The 25535-nt window shown below is 39.8% G+C and overlaps 1 protein-coding gene across 1 annotated transcript in view; it reads right to left on the reverse strand.

Annotated features, from left to right (window-relative positions):
• The window catches only part of LRRC36 (leucine rich repeat containing 36), a gene marked incomplete at both ends in the record, with an annotated part of 41904 nt that extends 16727 nt beyond the window's left edge, over positions 1-25177 (reverse strand). The window contains 7 exon segments of the mRNA XM_079724039.1: positions 1665-1710; positions 3722-3849; positions 15298-15386; positions 18184-18280; positions 19073-19265; positions 22092-22219; positions 25108-25177. Of these exon segments, the coding sequence (XP_079580165.1) occupies positions 1665-1710; positions 3722-3849; positions 15298-15386; positions 18184-18280; positions 19073-19265; positions 22092-22219; positions 25108-25177 (751 nt within the window).
• Between the last annotated feature and the right edge of the window lie 358 nt (positions 25178-25535).

The raw sequence follows: 25535 nt of genomic DNA on the forward strand, positions 1-25535 counted from the left end.
TCAGCCAGTGATGAAAGTGATGGTTCAGCTGGTAATGCAAGCAATGGGGAGCGATGGGGAGCGGTAGATGAAGCTTCGCTCGCTCGCCCACCGCTCACCTCCTGCTGTGCAGGCCCAGGGATGGGGGTTGGGGGGACCCCTGTTCTAGCTGACTTCTCAAAAGCAACTACAAAAGATAGAATACAGTGGAATACCTTCAATATTTTGAAAGAAATAACTGCCAACATAGAAACTTATACCCAGGGCTTCCCTGGTGGTGCAGTGGTTGAGAATCTGCCTGCCAATGCAGGGTACACGGGTTCAAGCCCTGGTATGGGAAGATCCCACATGCCGCGGAGCAACTAGGCCCATGAGCCACAACTACTGAGCCTGCGCGTCTGGAGCCTGTGCTCCGCAACAAGAGAGACCGCGATATGAGAGGCCCACGCACCGCGATGAAGAGTGGCCCCCGCTCGCCGCAGCTAGAGAAAGCCCTTGCACAGAAACAAAGACCCAACACAGCCAAAAGTAATAAAATAAAATAAAAAAAAGAAAAAGAAACTTATACCCAGCCAAAATACCCTTTAAGAATGATAGTGAGGGCTTCCCTGGTGGCGCAGTGGTTGGGAGTCCGCCTGCTGATGCAGGGGACATGGGTTCGTGCCCCGGTCTGGGAGGATCGCACATGCTGCAGAGCGGCTGGGCCCGTGAGCCATGGCTGCTGAGCCTGCGCGTCCGGAGCCTGTGCTCTGCAGCGGGAGAGGCCACAGCAGTGAGAGGTCCGCGTACCGCAAAAAAAAAAAAAAAAAAAAAAAGAATGATAGTGAAATTGGGGCATTTTCAGACAAAAACTGAAAGAATTCATCACCAGTAGACCCACACTAAAGAAAATTCTAAAAGATGTACTATAAGCTAGAGGAAAACTATCTCAGAAGGGAAGTCTGGGATTAAAAAAAAGAAACGTAAAGGAACTGCCCTGGCAGTCCAGTGGTTTAGAATCCGTGCTTCCAATACAGGGGGTGTGGGTTTGATCCCTGGTCAGGGAACTAAGATCCCACATGCTGTGTGGTGCGGCCAAAAAATTAAAAAAAAAAAAAAAAAAAAAGAGCAAACAAAGTGGTAAATACATGGATCAATTTAAATGAACAATGACTTTGTAAAAATAGTATCTTGTGAGTTTTAAAAATATAGAGAATTAAAATCTATAATAATAATACATAAATCAGGAGGGATTAAAAGGAGTAAATTACTTTAAGGTCTTTGAATTATCCAAGAGAAGAGTTAAGGTACTGATTAATTTTAAAGTTGAATAAGTTAAGGACACATATTATAGTTTTGGGAATAGTACCAAAAGTATAGAAACAGAGTGTAACTTGTAAACTAGCAGAAAGAAAAAAATGGATGAATAAAAACATAATAAATCCAAAAGAAGGCAAGAAAGGTAAAAGAAACACGGAATAGTCAGCCAATACAAAAAGTCAAGAACAAAGGAAGTCAGAATATCCACTCTTCAACCTGAAAGACCTCACAGGTCACTAAGCATCCAGGGCAGCCCCTTATGAAAGCAGAAAAGAATTCATCATGTAGTCTCCCAGGACTGAGACATCTCCATCTTCTCCCAAATCCCATCACACCTAGATTTCTCTGACTAGTGTGGAGAAAAATACTGTAAGCAAAATATTTACCATCTTCCTGGTGATTCTCACTTAGTATCTCCTTTCTTGCCACTTCCTGCATCCAAAAAAATGTTTGAAAGTTTAGGAGAAGGGAGTCAGTGGGCATTCAGACATGAGTTTAACTAGAACAGGGAGGTTCAGAATACTTTCCTATTAGCAAGCAAGTCCATCCTTGCAAACTAGGGAAAAAGATCTTCAAGCAAAGGTCCAGATTTAAGCTTATTTTAAAATAGTCACAATACAAAGAGATTCTAGAGTTGCTCTGGAGCAGATAAGGAGATGCCTTGAAAAGACAAAATATCCTTAGATGGTAAAGGACATACCAAGCAGTGAAATATTGTATTTTCTCTGCTTTAGATAACTCAGCATAGAAGTTAGATGGTACCACCTTTTCCAACTTATTTCTGCTTGAAGAACTCCCATACTTATTTTACCTCTAGTAAAGCTGAGTATCAACCATAGGAGCTACTGAGACTTTTTAATAGGCTGAAAATTAATCTAAGGCATAATTAAGCAAGGACTGATACAAAGTAGAAAGCTTTCTAGAGTTTGCTTTTTACAAAATCATCTTCAAGTATTCAGCATCTTTTTGGTAGTTATGCAGAGAAAGAAATCCTACTTCCTATTTCTTAAACTAAGAGGACATATAGCAGGCTATTCAATTTCTTTTTCTCTCATACTTCAAGAAGTAATTTCAAAGTTTTTTTAATCTAAAAAGTGCTATTTAATGTTAATTGTAGATTACAGTATACTTTGTCTCCATTTCCTTTAAAAGAATACCAAATTTTTTTAAAATGGTAATTGAAATAGTTTCTAAATTACCCAAGTAGAATCTCCCAAAACAAAGAAACCAACTAAATGTTAATCTGTCTTTTTATAAAATGAAGGTATTATAAATTCAACCTGAAATCTTACTATCTTTTTCTTTGTACAGTATTGATTATCCAAACTGTGGATTAATCAGAGTCTTTCCTTCTCTTCTCTCTCCTTCTGGCTGTTTTCAGCAAACTTATTGCTCATAATTTATCAATAAAAATGCAGACAAAAGGAGAAGTTGAATATGAAGTAGTCAATTCTGCTTCCTGCATCATATTCATTCATATAAATAAGTAATGGACTCCCACCAATTTTTTTCTCTAAAAACTTATTTTTAATTCTTCCCTCATCTTGCATGATCTCTACCTCTTCATTGCCCACAACTTCTATGCCATCTTTACCCCTTAACTTTTCTTTTTTTATGTTTCAATGAAGAGGCAGTGTTGGGAGAGCCACACCTGAGATGTTAAGATCCAGTAATTAAAAGGCAGAGGTAGAAAATGTAAAGAAGCCAGGTAACAGGAAATGGAGACATGGCGTAGAGAGGAGAAAACTGAAAACCAGACAAAACCTGTAACAGTTGTATCCCTGTTTGAGTGCCAAAATGCCTGGCATAAAATGTGCTAAAGTTATATGTATAAATATACTACATTTGATCAGGTACTGGGGGAGAGGGAAAGGGGAGATTGAAATTAATGGAGAAGGCCCTTTGCATCCTGTCTTGTGCTTTCCTTTTAAAGTGTCTAACATGCCTTCATCAAAAAAGTCCTCTTAAGTCAGACAGAGAAAGACAATATCATACATAGCTTATATGTGGAGTCTTAAAAAATGATACAAATGAACTTATTTACAAAACAGAACTAGAGACACAGATGTAGAAAACAAACTTAATGGTTACCAAGGGGGAAGGGGAGAGGGATAAACCGGGAGATTGGGATTGACATATACACACTACTATACATAAAAGAGATAACTAATAAGAACCTGCTGTATAGCACAGGGAACTCTACTCAATACTCTGTAATGACCTATCAGGAAAAGAATCTAAAAAAGAGTGGATATATGTATATGTATAACTGATTCACTTTGCTGTACAGCAGAAACTAACACAACATTGTAAATCAACTACACTCCAATAAAAATTAATTTTAAAAAGTCCTCTTAGACCTTCACAATAATTGAGAGTCCACTGGATTATTAGCATTAATCATTGATTAGTCAACAGATCAACAGGAAAGTGAGTACATTACCTGTGTCCCCAGTGGCAAAGTGTCTAATTTCTGATCTGGTATACTATTGCCCTGGGTTACAGAAGTACTTGTTGGGGGATCCTTTATTTCCCAGTTAGGGAAGGGAATAAAAAGTCCTTTGTTTGAGCCTGTGTCAAAAGAAAAGGCATACGATGAAGCACTGACCAGACTTTAAAGGCAACATGTCATATGGAAAGATACTAGAAGAGAAGTCACAAGATTGAGAGTTAGTTCTGGTGCCACTACTTGGAGACCATGTGAACTTGGAAAAACTGCTTAACCTCTCTCAATCTCTCCACTTGTAAAACAGTGATGATAAAATCTAAATTTCCTATCTCTTAGAGTTGAGGTGAGGTTAAAACAAGACAATGGATATGAAATGGCTTCATAAATTATGAAGTGCTCAAGAGAAATTAAGAAGAAGGCAAATATTTTGCATACTTCTGAAGTGAATATATAATAAACTTTGACACCAATTCAACAATCTCCAGCTACAGGGGGAGATGGCTGGAAATAGACTCCTGACATCAGGCATCTCCAGGGCTTTAATCAACAGTCTGCAGTGATTCGTCATTTTAAATCAGCTTCATCATTTCAAACCAGCTTCTTTCTGCCTTGATTTCCTCATTTGTTCAAAGAAAAAGACTAATCAGGACCTATTTCATAGAAACGAATGCCAAATCCTTAGGTTTCCCAGTATTTTTGCCTACCATTAGAGAAACAACTTTAAAAATAGAAAGGAAAGGGCTTCCCTGGTGGCGCAGTGGTTGAGAGTCCGCCTGCCGGTGCAGGGGACACGGGTTCGTGCCCCGGTCTGGGAGGATCCCACATGCCGCGGAGCGGCTGGGCCCGTGGGCCATGGCTGCTGGGCCTGCGCGTCCACAGCCTGTGCTCCGCAACGGGAGAGGCCACAGCAGTGAGAAGCCCGTGTAATGCAAAAAAAAAAAAAAAAAAAAAAAAAAAAAAAAAAAAAATAGAAAGGAAAAATAAACAAAAACTGTATCCTATCCTGGCCACTTCAAAAAGAGTTAGTTAGGATTTCTATTAGATTGTAACACTTGTACAAAAGTTTTTGCATATCCTTGTTCAATACTTATTAATTGCAGAATTCTGGGATTTGGGGTCTTCTGGGGGACCCATGGATGAAAATAAGAGGTTTTTGTTTAGGGAGATTTTTTTCTCTAGTAGGATTGTATAAGAATTAAGATAGTTTCCAAAATTTGGGCCTTAGTCAAACAGTGTGCTCTTCTGCTAGTTCCCATGTTCAGGCTCTGGCAACAGAAAGCTACTATAAGGCAGGGCAACTGAGAATACAGAGTGAGAATAAAGCCAGCTTTTTGAAACTCCAGCCCTTCAGTCCATTTGGAGCTCTAAAATGCTTCTTATTTCTGAGTTGCCTCTTGGGAATGAAATGTCCTACTACTTCAATACAAGATGTTCTTCCACCCTTGTACTTGACAGAACTGTATTTCTCAAAGTGCCATAAGCTGTCAAAGTTTATGTTCTGTGGTTCCTTTGCAGTAACAACACAGGAAAAAAAAAACCCAAGGTGAAGCAGAAATTGCTGATTTTAACCTGATTCTTAGTAGAAAATTAGAATGGTTAGTAAGCTGTGACTTTGGGTTCAAGGCTCCTCTTATCCCTTTCCTACAGAACAACACAAACTTCCCAGGTGTCCAAGACCCGGCTCCATCCTGGTTTTTCTTCTACCCTGCTAATGCTCTTTTTAAGATTCACAGGTTCTTTTTCTTTCAACCTACCTCTTGGTTCAAACAAATCCCCCAAGGTCCAAACTCTTTGCTGAATGCTATCATACCTTCTCTTTGGTGTCAGCTATCTCCCAAATCTGGTTGACCCTAAATCTAAATCTCTTAACTCTGATCTGTCGTTTCATGTCCAGACTTAAGTTTTTTGAACTGCCCCCCAAAGTGTGCCCTATAGACAACTAAAAAGTCAGTATTTTCTTTTCTTTTTTTTTTTTTTTTTTTTGGCCACACCGCATATCTTGTGGGATTTTAATTCCCCGACCAGGGATTGAATCTGGGCCCAGCAGTGGAAGTGCTGAGTCCTAACCACTGGACGACCAGAGAATTCCAAATTATTTTCTAAATCGAACTCATAATCTTCACTTCCAGTCCTACTTCTGCTGATGGTCCCCACCTCCACCCCTAACCCTCGTCTTAATACTGGCATTCCTATTCACCCAATCCCTCAAGATAGAAACTTGTTCTTTGATGTTCTCTCTCTCATCTCAAATGTCAATCAATTATCAAATTCTATAGAATCACTTTTTTTGGTGGGGGGAATCTTTATTTTAATTGAGATATAATGTACATGCCATATAAGTCACCCTTTTACAGAATACAATTCAGTGATTTTTACTGTATTCACAAAGTTGTACAACCATCACCACCTTCACTTTCATCACCCCAAAACAAACCAAATTAACTGTCACTCTCAATTCTCTCCTCCCCACCAGCCCCTAGCAAACATCAAATAGGATTTGCTTATTCTGGACATTTCATGTAGATGGAATAATATGTTTGACCTTTTGTATCTGGTTTCTGTCAAGTAGCATGATGCTTTCAAGATAAACATTGTAGCATGTATCAGTACTTCAATCCTTTTTAGGCTGAAAAATATGCCTTATATGGATATGCCATTATTTTGTTTCCCCATTCATCAGTTGATAGACTTTTCGGCTATTATGGATAATGCTGATTTCATTCCTGTACAAGTCTTTGTGTGGACATATGTTTTCATTTCTCTTGGGTATATATCTAGGAGTGGAATTGCTGATCAAATGGTAACTCTAACTTTTTGAGGAACTTCTAAATTGTTTTCCAAAGAAGCTATACCATTTTCCATTCCCACCAGAAATGTAGGAAGGTTCCAATTTCTCCACATCTTTGCTGTCACTTGTTATCTGTCCTTTTGATTCTAGCCATCCTAGTGGGTGTGAAATGGTATCTTCCTTGTGGTTTTGATTTGCATTTCCCTGATGGCTAGTGATGTTGAACATCTTTCATGTGCTTGTTGGCTAGTTGCATAACTTCTTTAGAGAAATGTCTATTCAATCTTTTGCCCATTTTCTAATTGGGTTGTTTGTCTTTTTGTTATTGATTTGTAAGTTTTTTTGCATAGAATGGATACTAGACCCTTGTCAGATATATGATTTGCAAATATTGTCTCCCATTCTGTGGGTTGCTTTTTTATTTTCTTTGTTTTTTTAATTAATTTATTATTATTATTATTATTTTGGCTACACTGCGCGGCATGAGGGATCTTGTAAGTTCCCCAACCAGGGATGGAACCCATGCTCCGTCCAGTGGAAGCACGAAGTCCTAACCACTGGACTGCCAGGGAATTCCCCAGCTTTTTTTACTTTTTTTTTTTTTTTTTTTTGCGGTACGCGGGCCTCTCACTGTTGTGGCCTCTCCCGTTGCGGAGCACAGGCTCCAGATGCGCAGGCCCAGCAGCCATGGCTCACGGGCCCAGCCACTCCGCAGCATGTGGGATCCTCCCAGACCGGGGCACGAACCCGTGTCCCCTGCATCGGCAGGCGGACTCTCAACCACTGCACCACCAGGGAAGCCCTTTTTTACTTTCTTGATAGTGTCCTTTGAAGCACAAAAGTTTTAAATTTTTATAAAGTGTGACTCATCTATTTTTCCTTTGGTTGTTACACTTTTGGTGTCATATTCAAGATATAGGCTCACTCCTGAAAAAGATAAACCGACACCTTGCTCTGCTACATTATGACTAAGCATGTCATGTACCACAGTCAGGAAAAATCAGGAAAAAGAAACAATTTGCATTCTGAGATAATTTTTTTCTTGTCTTATACTTCAATTTATTTTCTTCTTTTTCTTCAGATGTAAAATATATACAACACTTACTTCCAAAAGCAAATGTATTTATGACATTGTTGTGAAGCCCAGGTTTTTATACCCATATAACCAATGTGATAGGACCATAATTCATTATCTTTTTACCACTGAAAATTGTTTTATATTTTTAATGACAGAGAAATGGCTTTATAATGCTGATCCTGGTGGCAAAGAACTAATAGTTGGCTACTTCAATTACCAGTAATCTTAGATGGATGAGGCCCTGCTTCACACATTTGGCCAAAAACCTTGCAACCCATCTGAAGTAGAAACAGAGATGCACTACCCAGATCCCTTTCAAGGAGGACTTGATTTATTCTTCAGAGTGTGTCTCAGCTACAGAGAACTACCTCCTGATGTCATGCCCTTCCAGAGGCAGGCCATATGCAGTGACCAAAGTGGGCCCAGGGGCAGTCCTTGCTCTAGAGCTGTCCCTCTGCTCAACTCTCCTTCCTCCCCTTCCTTTCGATATTGATCTCTAATAAACATCTTGTACCCTATATTCCACTGAGATAAAATTTTGAGAGCAGAAATAATGGGTCTAACACTAGCCTCCAAAATAAATGAAGGGGACTTCCCTGGTGGTCCAGTGGTTAAGACTCCGCGCTCCCAATGCAGGGGGCCCAGGTTCGATCCCTGGTCAGGGAACTAGATCCCCATGCTGCAACTAAGAGTCCGCCACAACTAAAGGTCCCGCACATGGCAATGAAGATCCTGCGTGCTGCAACTAAGACCCAGTGCAGCCAAATAAGTAAATAAATAAATATTTAAAACAAAACAAAACAAAAAAACCCAAAATAAATGAAGACTTGCCATTTCCTTTAAATTGCTTATCCCCAATGAGGACAACTTAATCCCTAACTTTTGAAATAATATATATGATATATATTATCATATATTATTAGTATATATAAATTATAATATATATTATAGTGTATATAATATATATTAATATATGATAGCCATTGTAGATATGATAATAATGAAAGGAAATTATAGTTTTTCCCGCCATGAACAGACTGCCTAAGTAACCTTGTGTTTTTCCCCCTTAAATACCTGACATGTATTCCATTCAAAATTCAACTCTTTGAAGTTTGGACTCCCTAGCAAAACATTGCAGGTAAAAACACTTAATGTTTTATCTCCAAGTTTTCTTTTCATATCCTCAAGGATTTAATCAATCTGTACCTCCTCATTTGCATTCACACTGCTATTATTGCCCTATGTCAGGACATGTCCTTTTTATCTCCCATTGGGACTACTGTTCCAATTTAGAGTTATCTCTGTCACACATTTAATCATGCTTACCACCTAAAACACCTTTGCTACCCATTTTCAAGAGAATAAAATGAAAATGTTTAGTAAAGAGGCCCTTTGCAACTTGGCTTTAGTCAAGCACCTTAGCTCCAGTCACAAGCTGAGTCAATTTCCTAATCTGTCACACCTGTTTCTTCTACTTCTCTATGCACTGAATGCCCAACTATGCCCAATGAATTCTATTTGAATGCCCAACCTAAATGTCTCCTTTTTGTGAAGTCTTTTCCCAGGTCCCCAGTCAATACTAACTGCTAGTGCCTCTCCCCCATAGTTCTTTATCTCTATCACACTCGAACTCATGTCTCAGCCTGACTTGTAACCTAATAGCTATGATAAATCTCTCTGGTGTGGGAGTATCTGAAGATCTGACACTGTTGTGTCATCTCCTAATGCGCCTAGCCTCTAACACAGGATTTTCCAGTGGATATACACTTGTTTGCTGAATTGCTCTCACATCCATTATGTCAGAGATTGCCAGTTCCCCTCCACTATATCCTTTATTCACCTCTTAGAACCCCCAATTACATCCCTAGACTGCCAACATCTGGATTTCTATAGGAGGGAGAAATGCACTTCTATCTGCCACAAAACCTTTCCTCATTTGTTCCTAGCACACCCTGAGCCTCTATAGCATATGCCCATCTACATTAGTGTTTCTCAAACTCAACATCCTCATAAACTCTGAGAATATGAATCCAGTTTGAGAAACTTCAATTTAAGAAACTCAGTGTATAAAAAGATATTTAAAAAAGAAGATTATATTGGGTGAAAGTTTGGCAATTTCTTACAAAACTAAACCCTTGGTATTTACCCAAAGGAGTTGAAAGCTTATGTCCATACAAACACCTGCAAATAGATGTCTATAGCAGCTTTTTTCATAATTGCCAAAACCTGGGAACAATCAAGATGTTCTTCAGTGGGTGAATGGATAAACAAATATTCCGGATAATAATAATGGAATATTATTAAGCACTAAAAAGAAAGTAGCTACCAAGCCATGAAAAAATACGGAGGAAACTTCAATGCATATTACTAAGTAGATGAAGCCAATCTGAAAAGGCTACATACAGTACGATTCCAACTATATGACATTCTGGAAAAGGCAAAACTGTGGAGACGGGAAGATGGCAGAGTAAGAAGCATCTGGCATCTGTCTCCCACCTAGGCAACAACTGCACTGGCAGAATTCTGTCATAACTATTTTGGAATTCTGGAGTCTACTGAAGACTTGCAACTTCTGGGGAAGACGTGGAAGGTAAATTAGGGTTAATTTTGCTTAATTTCAGTTCTTAGCAAAGTAGCAGCTACCCATCCCTCATTCCTCATGCAAAAGAAAGAAGCTGGACCCTTACCTAACATACACACAAAAATTAACTCAGAATGGACCAAAGACCTAAATGTAACACCTTAAACTATAAAACTCTTAGAAGAAAACATAGGGAAAATGCTTCATGACACTTGATTTGGCAATGTGACACCAAAAGCAAAGCAACAAAAGAAAAAATAGACAAATTGAACATCATGAAAAATTAAGGGGCTTCCTGGTGGCACAGTGGCTAAGAATCCGCCTGCCAATGCAGGGGACACGGGTTCGAGCCCTGGTCCAGAAAGATCCCACATGTCGCGGAGCAACTAAGCCTGTGCGCCACAACTGCTAAGCCTGCGCTCTAGAGCTGGCGAGCCACAACTACTGAGCCCACGTGCCACAACTACTGAAGCCTGCGTGCCTAGAGCCCGTGCTCTGCAACGAGAGAAGCCACCGCAATGAGAAGCCCACACACCACTACAAAGAGTAGCCCCTGCTCGCAGCAACTAGAGAAAGCCCGCACTCAGCAACAAAGACCCAACGCAGCAAAAATAAATAAAATAAATAAATTTATTTTAAAAAATTAAAAATTTTGTGCCTCTAAAAACAATATCCACAGAGTAACAAGGCAACCCACAGAATGGGAGAAAATATTTGCAAATCATATATCTGGTAAGGGATTAATAGCTAGAAAATATAGAGAACTGCTAACACTCAGCAACAAAAAAACAAAAACTTGATTCAATAGCAAAGGACCTGAATAGACATTTCTCCAAACGAAGATATACAAATGGCCAATAAGCACACAAAAAAATGCTCAACATCACTGATCATTAGGGAAATACAAATTTAAAAATACAAGATACCACCTCACACCCATTAGGATGGCTACTATCAATAAAACAGAAAATAACAAACGTTGGGAAGGATGTAGAGAAATCAGAACTCTTGCTCATTGTTGATGGAAATATAAAATGGTACAGCTGCTATGGACAACAATATGGCAGTTCCTAAAAAAAATTAAAAATAAAATTATTATATGATCCAGTAATTTCACTTTTGGGTGCAAACCCCAAAGAAGTGAAAGCAGGGTCTTGAGAGATATTTGTATACCCATGTTCATAGCAGCATTATTCACAATAGCTAAAACATGGGAGCAACCCAAGTGTCCATTAACAAATGAATGGATAAGCAAAATGTGCCACAACTAACTGAGCCTGCACTCTAGAGCCCATGCTCTGCAACAAGAGAAGCCACCAAAACAAGAAGCCCACGCACCGCAATGAAGAGTAGCCCCTGCTCGCCACTACTAGAGAAAGCCTGTGAGCAGAAACAAAGATCCAATGCAGCCAAAAATAAATTAATAAAAATAAATAAATCTATTTAAAAAAATATGGAGATGGTAAAAAGATCAGTGGTTGCCAGGGGTCAGAAGGGGAGAAAGGGATGGCTAGGTGAGCACAGAGTATAGGGCAGTGAAACTATTCTGTGTGATACTAAAATGGCAGATACATGTTATTACACATTTGCCAAATCCATAGAATGTACAACACCAAGAATGAACCCTAAAGTAAATTAAGGACTTTGGGTGATGATGTGTCACTGTAGATTCATCAGTTCTAACAAAAGCACCACTCTGATGCCTGATGTTGGTAGTGGGGGAGGCCTTGCATGTGTGGAGGCAGGAGGCATATGCGAACTCTGTACTTCTGTTCAGTTTTACTGTGAATCTAAAGCTGTTCTAAAAAATATTCTATTTTTTAAATAGCAGACTAATACTGCAAAAGAATATTTTTGCTTTTACATCTTTTAAATATTTTTCATAACTGCATCAAATAAAAGCACAAAATTAAAGGGTCTCACACTGCCTATGGACCTCTAAGATATATCCCTGGACTAGGAGTCCACAACCCTGAGTTTGAAGAATACTGATCTGTATCATTCATTTGACGTTTTCATATGCACTGCCTGAAATTGTGTTACTTAGCTCTTTCATGTTTGTCTCATTATCCTAATTATGTTGCAAGTGATTCAGGGAATGGCTACATTTTCTATTTCTAGGATATATGTTCTAGAAGATAAATTGTGAGTTTACAAAAAAAGGAAAAGAATTTTGGTTGAGGAATCAAAAAATTTCACTAGAAAGAATGGACTTTGAGTAGGGTCATAAAGAAAGATCAGGATTTTGATTCAAGCATTCCAAGCAGAGGGGACAGCATTAGTTCAGGGGCAGAAGAGAGAAAAAGGAAGAACTATGTGAGGAGGAGGGAGTGGTTTGGTTTGATTGAAGCATTGGATACTGTAGTTGAGAAACAGGAGATAAGGTTTCAGGGTAGGTTGAAGAGATAACCTGCAGCCACTGTTTAGACAAGCCCTGTGGGTCAGATTAAGGACTCTTAATTCTGTAGATGAGTGGGAGTCATGCAAGTTTTTGAGCAGGCAAGTATAATAATCACAGCTGAGTTTTAAGAGAATGAAAGAAGAGACTGGGAGGCAGCATGGTGTAATGTTTAAGAGGACTTTGATGACAGATGGACTAGAGTTTGCATCCCAGCTCTACCACTTACTGTAAAATTAGAGCAAGTTATTTCACCTCGTTGGGCCACAGTTTCCTCATGTGTAAAACAAGGATAATTATAACCACCTTCAAGATTGTTGTGAGGATTAAATGAGATAATACACAGGGCCTGGCCCAGAGTCTATACTCAGTAAATGATAGCTATTAGGCATGCCTGTTAAGAGACTATTAGGAAAGGGAAAAGAAAGCTTGTTAATTGTGAATCATAGTCTAAGGTATGAACATTCAGCTGGACTTTAGGGGAGGGGCAGCATCAAACCCCGCTCTGGTTCTGAGCCTCAGTAGTGGGAAAGTGGTGGTAACACTAATGAAACCCTAAGAGCTGTTTAGGGCTGGAGGAAAGGGGTTCATTTGGTTTTTTAACATGTTTAGCTTGAGGGGCTGGAAAATTATTCAGTGGTGATTCCAAGTGTATATTAATAGTTGGTCAACAGAAATGGGGGACTGGTGCAGAGAAACTGGTACAAGTTGTCAAAGCTAGACCAACATATTTAAGAGTCATCTACAGGGAGGAAATAAAGCAAGCTGTGGAAATAGATGAGATCAATAGGGCAAAGAGTAGAGAAAAAAGAGAGTCTGAAGGCATAGCCTAGGTGTGCTTATTTTAGGGGTATGGGAAAAGAGAGAGGGAAATTTGAAAGAGTCAAAGATTATGTGGTTAGGAGACTAGGATGAGGATCCATGACAGTGAGTTTCCCTGCCAGCCTAAAGGATTGGTAGAAAGCACTGTTTTGAACAATTGAGCTAGTGGGAAATATTTTTCAGAAAGTTTTCTTCTAGCCTGTGGCATGACCTTTAACGTGGTATAACCACTTTAGTCATATTGGATTACCAACAGTGCTTACAGGCAACACTCCCCAGGGATCTAGCACAAACATAATTTTCAGGGGAAAGCAAAGCTCTTTAACGTTTCAACATGGCAAAATAAATTTTACATTAAAAAAAATTCCAGCAACAGCTGGAGCTTCCAAGAACCTTTAGAAATGGGCCCTGTGTCTAGTAAAGCAGTTTGTTCTCAGTAAAGACCGTGCACTTTAAAACGTTTTAATTCATGGAGTCACTCTGTGTGTGCTAATGATGTAATATGATATAAATGAAGTTTAACTCAGCTCATACAAAAAAAGGCAGTCAAATTATGCTTTAGTGTATCTTTGTCTTTCTGGAAATGGATATATAAATGTTTGTACCTAGAAAAAAACCAAGAAAGCTATATACCAAATTAACTGGGATTCTCTTTAGGGGACAGGCTTCTGAGTGATTAAAATATTGTTCTTCATGCTTTTCAGTATTTTCCAAAATTATTACAATAGAATTTCATCAATTTTGAAATATAAAAAATGCTACTTAAGATGAAGTAGAGCAATCCATGGTCCATGACTTACATGTGCTGAGACTTCCAAGAAAGGAAAATAAAAATCATACCTCACTATGGCTTATTTTACCATGAAATACTGTGAAAATAACTTGTCAATTAATGTCTACATGGGTAGATAAGAAGTCAGGAAATAAAATACTGTATGTTACAAACTGAAAACCCTTAATGTCTAAACTGCATAGTCAATCTATTAGTTATTGTTGAGATTTTAAGGATTAATTTTTACAGTTTATATATAATTCAATAGACCTTTCAAAGGGACAGAGGCCTTGATACAAAAGAAAGTTTTCTCAATTAAAAGGTCATCTGAGGGGGCTTCCCTGGTGGCGCAGTGGTTGAGAGTCCGCCTGCCGATGCAGGGGACACGGGTTCGTGCCCCGGTCTGGGAGGATCCCACATGCCGTGGAGCGGCTGGGCCCGTGAGCCATGGCCGCTGGGCCTGCGCATCCGGAGCCTGTGCTCCGCAACGGGAGAGGCCACAGCAGTGAGAGGCCCGCGTATCGCAAAAAAAAAAAAAAAAAAAAAAAAGTCATCTGATGAGTACCAAATTAATCTATAAGGGCACATTGAATGCAATTTCTCCAGTGGAAAGCTTTCTCCTAGCCTGTGACATGACCATTAATGTGGCATAACCACTTTATTCACGTTGGATTACCAATAGTGTGTACGGGCAACAATCCCCAAGAATATAGCACAAACACAAGAGATTCTGTAGCTGCAAAGGTTCAAGGTGGAGAAGCCCAGAAAGCTAATGGTGTGAGCTGCACTGATGCAGATGAGTCCCGAGTCTCTGGTTAATGAATCCTGTGGAGATCGGTAATGCAATTTTCAGGATGGCCTATATATAGGTGATATAAAGTGATGTAAGTGAAATTGAACTCTCTGAGTACAGCTTGTGCACTTTGATGGGTTTTGGCTTAGGCCTACTCAGTAAATAGGGCCCTTCTGGGAGTGAAAGAAAAGAGGAAAAATACAAGCCAGTAAATCTTGTGCTTTCTTCAAATGTGTGTTATTTCTCAACTATTTTGTCTTCATCCTACTCAAGATTGGCCATGAAAACAGAAACAACTAATGTTTTAATCGTTTTGTGATCAGAAAGGGAAAACTTACCAGTTTCAATCCTGTTATCAACATCAGTGCTGACTTTTGATGCAGTGCTCTCATTTGCTACAGAGTTTTTCACTGTCTTCTCCCTAGAGCTACCACATCAAATAATTTATTTAAAACTCAAAAGAAGCTTCTGAGAGCACCAGTAAAGGCTATTTAGAAAACATTATTTCAGGGTGATCAGATTTTTTTTTCAAATGCTCTAGAACATATTATTTTCACAAATATTTCAGTTAAAGCTTTTCTTTTTTTTTTTCGGTACGCGGGCCTCTCACTGTTGTGGCCTCTCCCGTTGCGGAACACAGGCTCCGGACGCGCAGGCTCAGCGGCCATGGCTCATGGGCCTAGCCGCTCCGTGGCATGTGGGATCTTCCCGGACCGGGGCACGAACCCGTGTCCCCTGCATCGGCAGGTGGCCTCTCAACCACTGCGCCACCAGGGAAGCCCCTAAAGCTATTTTTTAAAAAGTCATATTTTCATTGGGAATAATGAGAGAGAAAGACACTATAGTTCAGTTTTTAAAGCATGAAAGCCAGAAAGTTCAGAACTTACTCTGTTTTCTTTTTTTTTTTTTTGCGGTACGCAGGCCTCTCACTATTGAGGCCTCTCCTGTGGCGGAGCACAGGCTCCAGACGCACAGGCTCAGCAGCCATGGCCCACGGGCACAGCCGCTCCGCAGCATGTGGGATCTTCCCAGACCGGGGCACGAACCTGCGTCCCCTGCATCGGCAGGTGGACTCTCAACCACTGCGCCACCAGGGAAGCCCAAGAACGAGCTCTTACTCTGTTTTCTTGACACAAACTTAGGTCTGGGTGATTGAGGGAATTGTATTTCATATTATAAAATAATAATATTTTCTTTTGTATTAAAAAACTCATAGTTAAGACACAGAAAAGAAGATTCTTCTACCAAGAATTATAATGGAGACAACTATAGTCATTAGTTTGAAAAAGAGACAAGAAAGGCAAGTGTTTGCACTTGGTTGATGTAGTATAGTAAGATTGGGAAGTACAGATTGGGAAATACAGTAAGTACAGACAGCCTAGACTATAAGCCAGGCACTTTACACCCACCATTTCATTTAATCATAAAAGCTCTCCTATTAATCTATTATCACCATTTTATAGGTTGGGGGACCTGGGACTCCTTCACCCAAGGTTGGAGAGCTTATAAAGTATTAATGTTAATACCGGGCACTTGAGCAACATTTTACCTCTGTTTTTGCAGTCACTATAAGGTAACTAAACAGAAATATAGTGGTGAAAATTATTTGCCTCACTAGTAAGTTTATTCAGTTATACATTAACTCATCTTTGGATTTCTATAGTAAACAAGGTACCCCAATGCATATAAAATAGGAATTAATTTACAAAGTACATATACAAATAATTTTTAAGACATATTCCATTTCTTTCTACAGCAGGGTGAATTTTAGTCTATGTAAATTAACCTCAATAAACTTGACTTTAAAAAAAAGGGAGCTTAAAAAATAGGGAACTAAGGCTGCTCTCTGAGGATTACATTATAAAATATATAATGGATCAGAGCAGAGACAGGCAAAGTCAGTGGAAAAGAGCAAGATTCCAGGCCAACAGGCACTGACTTCATTCATTCATCATTCAACAAATTACTCCTTAGCACCTTATATGGGCCAGACATTGTTCTAGGCACTAGGGATACTGCAGTAAACAAGACAAGCAAGGTCTTTGTTCTCATGGAGCTTATGGTCTAGTGGAGGGGAAAGACAATAAAGAAGTAAACAAATAAAAAGCATTCTGGGGAAGAATATTTAATGTTGTGTGGATATTTTCATATTTTATCAAATTAAAAATGGTATGTATAGGAAGAAAATTACTATAAAATAAATGTAATATATTTATTTTATATTTACATATTGATTATATAATATATAATGTTATATATTGTTATAATATATAAACATTCACACACAAAACACACACACGCACACACACACATACATATACCTAAGACTAAGAGGATATTTACCATAATACAATTAGTATTTATTTCTGGGTAGTGGGATTATGAGTGGCTTATTCCTTGTTTTTTTTCCTCTACTTTCCATATTCTCAACAATAAACCCACATTACTCTTACCATCAGAAAAAAGTACTAATAGATACATCTACATGTGTATATAAGTACACAGATGTCTGGAAGGATGTATACCAAACATTACTAGTAGTTAATTCGGTAGCAAAATATGGAGTGAATTTGACTTTTTTCCCCTGTACTTCTGTAGTATTTAAATTGTTTATAATAAACTTTTCTTTTTCAAAAATAATAAAGCAACTTTTTTTTAAAAGCATGAGTTTTGGGGTAGAAGATATGGTACCTTACTTTGATAGCATTTTGGTAATGAGAAATAGAAAAAATCTACCATTCAGATACTTTAGAGCTTAAAGGTCCATTTACTTTTGGTTTTGTACAGAAATGCTTCCCTTGTCATTCTTTAACAAATTTATCTCTAACGACCCTGCCCATGGTAACGTAATCCTCCTAATTCAATGGGAAAAGACCATGTACTGATTTATAACTCTACCAAGAAAGGGTTGGAATACATTTATGGGGATGATAAGTAATACCATAATATCCCTATCTATAAACTTTGAACAACAACTTTAGAGAATGTACAATGATTATATCCAAAGAAGACCCAATAGTTCAAGAAAGCAGAAGTGTTCCACTGAGGGCCAGATTCTCACCCCAGATAAATCTCAAAATGTTGCATAGATACTTTGATTTCTGATCTGAGGATTCTTACAACTTGTAGAGATTTCTGCTGCAAAATGAAGAAAGTTAAGCAGGAATCCACTATTCTCTGTCCAGAACCAAACTAAAAAATTTTTTTGTAAAAAATCTTCTTACCTTTTTTCCACCTCTAAAAGAAAATTTTCATTGTTACCCAACTGACTAAAATGCAGCTTGGCAGCCTTTCTCTCACTTTCTCGTACGGCTCGGTCATCTAGAGGCAAAAACCGTGGTCTGAGCATGTTTCTTTTTGGAGTAAACAGTAATGGGTCAGAAAAGCATATTCACAGAGTAAAAACTAAAGATCAGTCTCATCTTTTGTTAGAGGTGGGTCACAGAATAATGCTATTATGTTGTCACTGGAGCACTAGTAACTCAGGGAGACTACAGGGACATCATAGCAACAACTGCCACATAAGTGTAACTACCTCTGCAGCAAAGTACAGCTTGGGCAGCAAACAATCCAAATGGCCTAATCTTAAGGCTGAAAGTTACACCATTTCTGAAAGACTTTTCTTAGTTCCTCTATAATAACTTTCCCAGGGGCATGTAACATAGAAGTTTATATCAATAAGAAATGTATACTCTATAATAAAATTATAAAGAAATACAGACTAACTCATTTGAAGGAATATTTATTGTTCCTTGACAACTAAGCCCCAAAGAGTTGTTGTATTCGTTTTCTATTGCTAATTCAGTTACAAAGTTGGGGCACCTGGAAAAATAAATCTCAACCTGGAAACTTTTTGTTGGGGAGGAAGTGGTGGTGAAACCATCAACTGAAGAAAACTAAAGCTGGAAGTAACTGATAAAATCATAGATTGTCATTCAATAAACAATAAAAGGACTTGTCATACATCCTGCCAAAACAAAAGAGTTACATAAATATTGACTAATAAACAAATATATCCTGCCAGTGCATACTCTGGGCCAACATCCAAAAGGTTACGAGGCAGCTGGTTTAAAGTAAGATTCTGGGGCAAAGAACAGGGGAGGAGGGTCTCACCCAGTTTCTCCAGAGTTTGTAGCATGTACACAGCAAAGAGCCTATAATCTGTATCTTTCCTGACAACAGGATTGAGTCTCAAATCTAGTTCTTTGAGGAAGGGTAAAGGCTGTAGGCGGGACACCTCCACTAATGAAGGAATGTTGTTATAATATAAATTCAGGTCTTGGAGTGAACATAAATACTGGATGCCCTGCAAGGAAAAGACTACCTTGTGAAACTGCACATTGGGAAGCACTAGGAATCTCACAGATAAAGATGGAAATACAACTATTACTTTCCATCCTTAAACAGTTACCTGAGACACCCATGAGAAAGGCAGGGTTGAAATTCCCATTTAGTTACCTGAGAATAAGAATGCTGCAGCCCATGGGCACTGGATGTGCTATACATTAAATAATTCATAGATATCATACACTTCCTCCTTTATAAGCTCTGACATCCAAATATCTGCGGTCAGTTCTCTACTTCTGTTGCCCCCCATCACTCTCCCAATCCAATCCTTCTCAGTGGTAGCCAGGCCAAGTCACTTTTGCACTTCTCTCACCCTTGCTATAACCACTCTCCTGACCCCAGGAGCACCTCAATTTAAAAGAGGGAGGGAGGGAGGGAGGCAAAAGAGAGATGGTTCTGGGGAGAATGGCAGGGAAAAAAATTAAGTGTGTATGTATATGTTCTTATATCTCAAGACCTCACTTTTAGGGTGAATGGACTATATGGCAAAACAAAACAATGCGATCTCCAAGTCTTCCCTCCTGGACCGGTCAAGAGCCCCTTTTGTCCTTGTTTCCCCCTTCAGAGTTACTGCCACCCCACAAGCTCCCCATCCTCCAATCAGTCAGTTCTCCTTGGTAGAAATGTTTTGCCTTCTTCTGTTCTATTTCTGTGGACTTAGCAACCCCACTCCCCTCCCCCCACTTCTCTAGCAACAGTAAAATCAGAACTGGGACACTGGAGAAGAAAAGCTACAATTTTTCTCCTTTGCTAAAACCTACTATTGAAAATAATTTCATGTATTTGGCTAATTAGGTGCTTGTGCCCAACACTAAATTTCAGGACAATATTTCAAAACATGTACATATATGTATAATCACATACTGTTAGTAGTAAAAATGGTTACCATAAAAGGAACTCTGTCATTGAGAGTTATTTCAGAAAGGTAAAATTATTTTCCATCATGTATTTATAAAATAATGTTTTTATTCTCCTCTCATTTAAAATTAACCTTTTTATAATTGCAGGAAGTTTAGAAAACTCAAAGATATATTCAAAACATTTCTGAATAGAACACTGTTTACAGTTGGATGCATTTCTTTCTGGCTTTTTTCAGTTCCACTAACTTTTACATTGTGAAAGGGTCAATGGTTGGGAATATTTATCAGTGCTTTTGGCCTCACTCTCAGGGCAGTACACCATTAGGACTGTCTTTAAATGTGTCTGATGTCCCAGCTCAAGTAATCTTTTAATGTCTCATTGTAAAAGTCAAGGAAACAATTCTTATCCTCCTCTCATGTTTCCCAGTTGGCATAAATTCATGTATTCCCCAATGCCACACTAGAACTAAACACAAAACATTTCTCTCCTGGGAAAATTAAGCAAAATGATTCAGAGCTGCTAGAGATGAATACATGCAGATGAATCATAGATGCAAAAAAATTTGTAAAACTAACATTTATTAAGTGCTTCCTATATGCCAAACACTACAGGAGTCTTATATATGTAATATTTGATTACACATGCTAATTTGATTAATCTTCACAACAGTTTTCAGCCAATTTACAGAAATGGAACAAAAGAGAGTACAAAAGCAAATGACAGCAATGTTCACTCAATTTTTTTTAGTCTGAAAAGAACAATCAAATAAAAATACATATGAGAAGAGGGGACCTAAATAACTCTGTACTAATACTTTCTGAAATTTGTGGGCCAAATACAAAGGGCTGTTATCAAAGAGTCTAAAGACCTAGTTCAACTTGGAATTTCTGCTTTTAGAATCCTAGTTGGAAATTTGATCTAGCTTGGATTTCTTCTTTTGGGGCCTTTAGTTTTAGACCTTGAGATTGGGTCTAATTTGTGTTGTTGAACAAGTTTCCCCTAAGAAATGCAAAACTGGAGGAATAATCCAGATCATTAACCAATCCTGGATAAAATCTATAAGTCTTTCACCTTCAGTCTTGCACAGAAGGGCTTTATCAAGACAGCCCCATAGCTGGGCAAAAAGGGAACAGTGGAAGAAATACAATTTGGGGGTCTATGCAAAGAAAATAAAACTTCCATCTCTGTGTGTGCGGGCATTTATATTTGTAGAGCTCTTTCTCTGTGTTTGCTAATCCTCACACTTTGTGCTTAAGCATGCTCCCACCTACTTTCCTAAACTGCCCTCTGCACCACCATCTCCTGGCATGGAAATTTTTGTTTTCAAGACAATCATTTCCTCCCCCTCCTAGAAAAAACTCACAGTAGCCACTTAGGCCATGCACCAACATCATCAGAATCCCCTGGGAATGTCCTGGACCCACCACAGATTTATTAACTTAGAGTCTCTCTCGGAATAGGGACTAAGACTCTGTACTTTTATTATTATTATATATTTATTTATTATTATTATTATTTTTTTGGCCATGCCGCATGGCTTGTAGAATCTTAGTTCCCTGACCAGGGATTGAACTCGAGCCCTCAGCAGTGAAAGCACAGAGTCCTAATTACTGGACCACCAGGGAATTCCCAAGAATCTGTACTTTTAACAGTGCTCCTCATAATTTTTTAACACACATTAAAAATTGTACTATTGCCCTAGGCAGTGATAGTTTAATATAGTTTTCTCTCAGTATAAAAGGAATTTTCCCCCAATATTTTATAATAAAAAATGTCAAACATAAAAGAATTTTACAGTGAATAGTAAAATTTAGTTTGGAAACATTTAAAAGGAAGATGCTATATTCCCCAGGCTGATATTATCTACCTTTTATTTCTTCCCATCAAAAAAATAAACTGACTGGTCATAGAATATAGAACTTACCTTCAGGCTAGTGATCAAATTTCTTGATAAATCTAAGGATCGGAGACTTTTAAAATTTCTGAAGGCATCACCAATGGAATGGATTTTTCCAGAGTAAGATCCCTGCAATGAAAGAGACTCCATCAGTTCTGAAAAGAGATCATCAGTAGATATATTATGATCTCTGCTTGGATAAAGAGCAGAGTCACTGAAAACAGGCCTTCCTTCCTCCCGTATCTCATCTGTGAAAGATCCTACATTCAAGGCTCATAAGAAGATCAGATCATCCTTTTAAAAGCATCAATATGGGGCTTCTCTGGTGGCGCAGTGGTTGGGAGTCCGCCTGCCGAGGCAGGGGACACGGGTTCGTACCCCGGTCCGGGAGGATCCCACATGCCGCGGAGTGGCTGGGCCCGTGAGCCGTGGCTGCTGAGCCTACGCGTCTGGAGCCTGTGCTCCGCAACGGGAGAGGCCACAACAGTGAGAAGCCAGTGTACCGCAAAAAAAAAAAAAAAAAAAAAAAAAGCAAAGCTGCAGAATTTTCAGAAAAAAAACACAGGACCCTTATTACATCAGTGTAGGGGGAAACTTCATAAATAAAACACAAAAATCACACATCATAAGGAAAAATAAACTTGACTACCTTTTTTTTTTTTTTTTTTTTTTTTTTTTTTTGCGGTATGCGGGCCTCTCACTGCCGTGGCCACTCCCGTTGCAGAGCACAGGCTCCGGACGCGCAGGCCCAGCGGCCATGGCTCACGGGCCCAGCCGCTCCGCGGCACGTGGGATCCTCCCAGACCGGGGCACGAACCCGTATCCCCCGCACCGGCAGGCGGACTCTCAACCACTGCGCCACCAGGGAAGCCCTTGACTACCTTAAGATGAAAATTTTCTGCATGACAAAGGATAAATATTTATTAGAAATTTTTAGTACAGAGAAATATAACAAAGAAAACAAACATACAGAAAAGGTCTATAAGTGTACCACCAAGATTATCCCTTTGGATATTAAAAAGAAAGTAATGCTTATTACACAGCCAGAAAATTCTAACAGTACAGAAAAGTACAGAATAAAAGTAAAAGCCTCTCTCCCCCAAGGTGACCAGTGTGATTTTATACAGAAGAATTTTAGAATGCATATACCAGCACATTCATTTAACTGAAAAGTATCCATGTTTTGGGAATTCCCTGGCCGTCCAGGGGTTAGGACTCCGCTCTCTCACTGCCCAAGTCCTGGGTTCAATCCCTCGTTGGGGAATGAAGATGTGCAAGCCACGTGGCGGAAGGATAGAAAGAAAGAAAGAAAGAAGGAAGGAAGGGAGGATGGAAGGGAGGAAGGAAAAGTATTCATGTTTTATTGGTAAGTAAAAAAAGCAAATTGCCGAATAGTATATATGCTCTATTCCTTAAAAAAATAAAAAAGGATACCTATGTGTGTATGTTTGTATAAGCAACAGAAAAGGAGAGGGAAGAATATTCTTTTACTTTAGATACTTTTGTATCGTTTGGATTGTCAGAATGAGCACAATTTTGTTATTCACATGTAATAAAGACAAGCTAACAAGCAAAAAAAAAAAAAAAATCCTGCCACATATTATTCTAGCTGGAAAATGGAAGGGGTATGTGCCCCCCCAAATCAAATTGAATAAATTTTTTAAAAAGAAAGAAGGAAAGGAAAAAAGAAAAGAAAGGTACACCAGTATGTCAAGCCAACGAAGCTTTTCTTAGGTAACTTGTAAATTAGGGGAGCTCAAAGCATTAATAGTTTGGAAAAGAAAAACCTGAAATATCTACATCAATCTATCTATATGCACACCAAACCATTATCTTTGGGGTGGGGTGGGGGATTTCCAGAAGAAGGACCGATTAATACCCTCTTTGCTCACTCATGCAGTGTTTGACTGTTACCAGCGTGTATTAATTTTCAGAAATTTTAAATAACAAATAATTTAAATAAAATAAAACCAAGTTATTGCATATCCCACAAATAAAAAGTACTGGAGGAAGCAAGAAAGGTAACTTTGTTACGGTTAGAGCGCAGGTTCTGGAATCAGAGTCCTGGGTTAATAAACCCTGGCTGCATTACTTACAGCTGTGCGGCTTCGGGCAAGAGTCTAAACCCAATTTTCCTCAACTGTAAAATAGGAACAGTAACAGCATCTGCTTCACAGGCTTGTTATGGGGATTAAATAATGCAGGGAAAGCATTTAACACAGGGCCTGCCATTACGATGCAGTGAATTTAGGAAGGCTAAAAGTTGAATCTGGAACGCTGATAACTTTTCCAACATTTCTACTCCTTAAAAACTTAGAAAGCAAGCTGTGTGAGTCAAACCCCAGGTCAGAGGTGGAGTCAGCAGTCACTCCGCCCGTTTTACCTCTAGGACGAAGTCAAGGCACTGATCTAAACGCCTGGAGAGATCAGCTGTTATTCCTTTTATATCAGACCCCTTTCTGAGTCTCAAAAGGAGGCTACGCATCCAGATGGATCAAATGAATCGCCAAGTTCTCGAGGTGAAGACTGGACGAAGAGAGGGGCTGATGATGGAACATCCTTTCCCATTTCACCCCAACCAGGAAAAGCCCTCCTGGGTCGTTAGTTTCCGAAACTGCCAAAATTAACGTCCTCTGTGGCTCCTCAATAGTACCCCGACCTCAAAAGCCCTTCTGACAGCGCTTCCCTTCTCCCGCCAATGCCCCTCTTGGGGCTCATTTTCCTTCCACTAGTTCAGACTGTCGAGTTCTGTGTTCCTGGCCTCAGGATCCGCTTAATCTTGTTTCTCCTTCTCCATTTTTGACTCGGCTTCTCTCCCTCAATTTCTCGCCCTCCGCCCCAGACTCCCCGGTTACTTCAGTTCCTTCACCTCTACTTCACTGTAACCCTTCCGCCTCAGTAACCCCTCCTCCGCCTCAGAGACCGCTCCTCCGCCGCCGTTCCCCGCCATCTACCTCAGATTCCTCTGCCTCCCCCCTCAGTTTTCTCCCCTCAGCCTCTAACCCCAAGCTCCCCGATCCAGGCCCTCCCGGCCTGGCCCTACCGGGTTGCTCCAGGGTCAGCGCCCCCAGGCGGCGGATGCCCTCCTCGTCCAGCTCCCACTGCTCCGCCATTCCTGCCCACCTGCCCCACTCCGCCGCTCACCTGTCACCGCCCGCGAGGCCGCCCAGAGCGCTCCAAGCCCCGCCCCGCGCCTCCAGGCCCCGCCCCGCCCCGCGCGCCGCCGCGCTTCCGGGGGCCGTTACTGCCCGGTTCACGCTCCTGCCCACCCGCCTCAGGACCCTAGACGATGGTATGGAGTCCGCCCTGGCGGAGGCCCCAAAACCGCTAAAACAGCGAATGGGTGCGATGTGGCGGAGGATTAGGGCTGTGGGGTTAGGAACCTGACTCTGGGACACAGGGGGTGGATATAGCCCCAGCTTTGAAGGGTTTGGGGGCTAGTTCTGAGGAGTCAGAAGAATGTGCCTGCTT

This window comes from Hyperoodon ampullatus, assembly GCF_949752795.1.
Source record: "Hyperoodon ampullatus genome assembly, chromosome: 18".
Lineage (NCBI taxonomy): Eukaryota > Metazoa > Chordata > Mammalia > Artiodactyla > Ziphiidae > Hyperoodon > Hyperoodon ampullatus.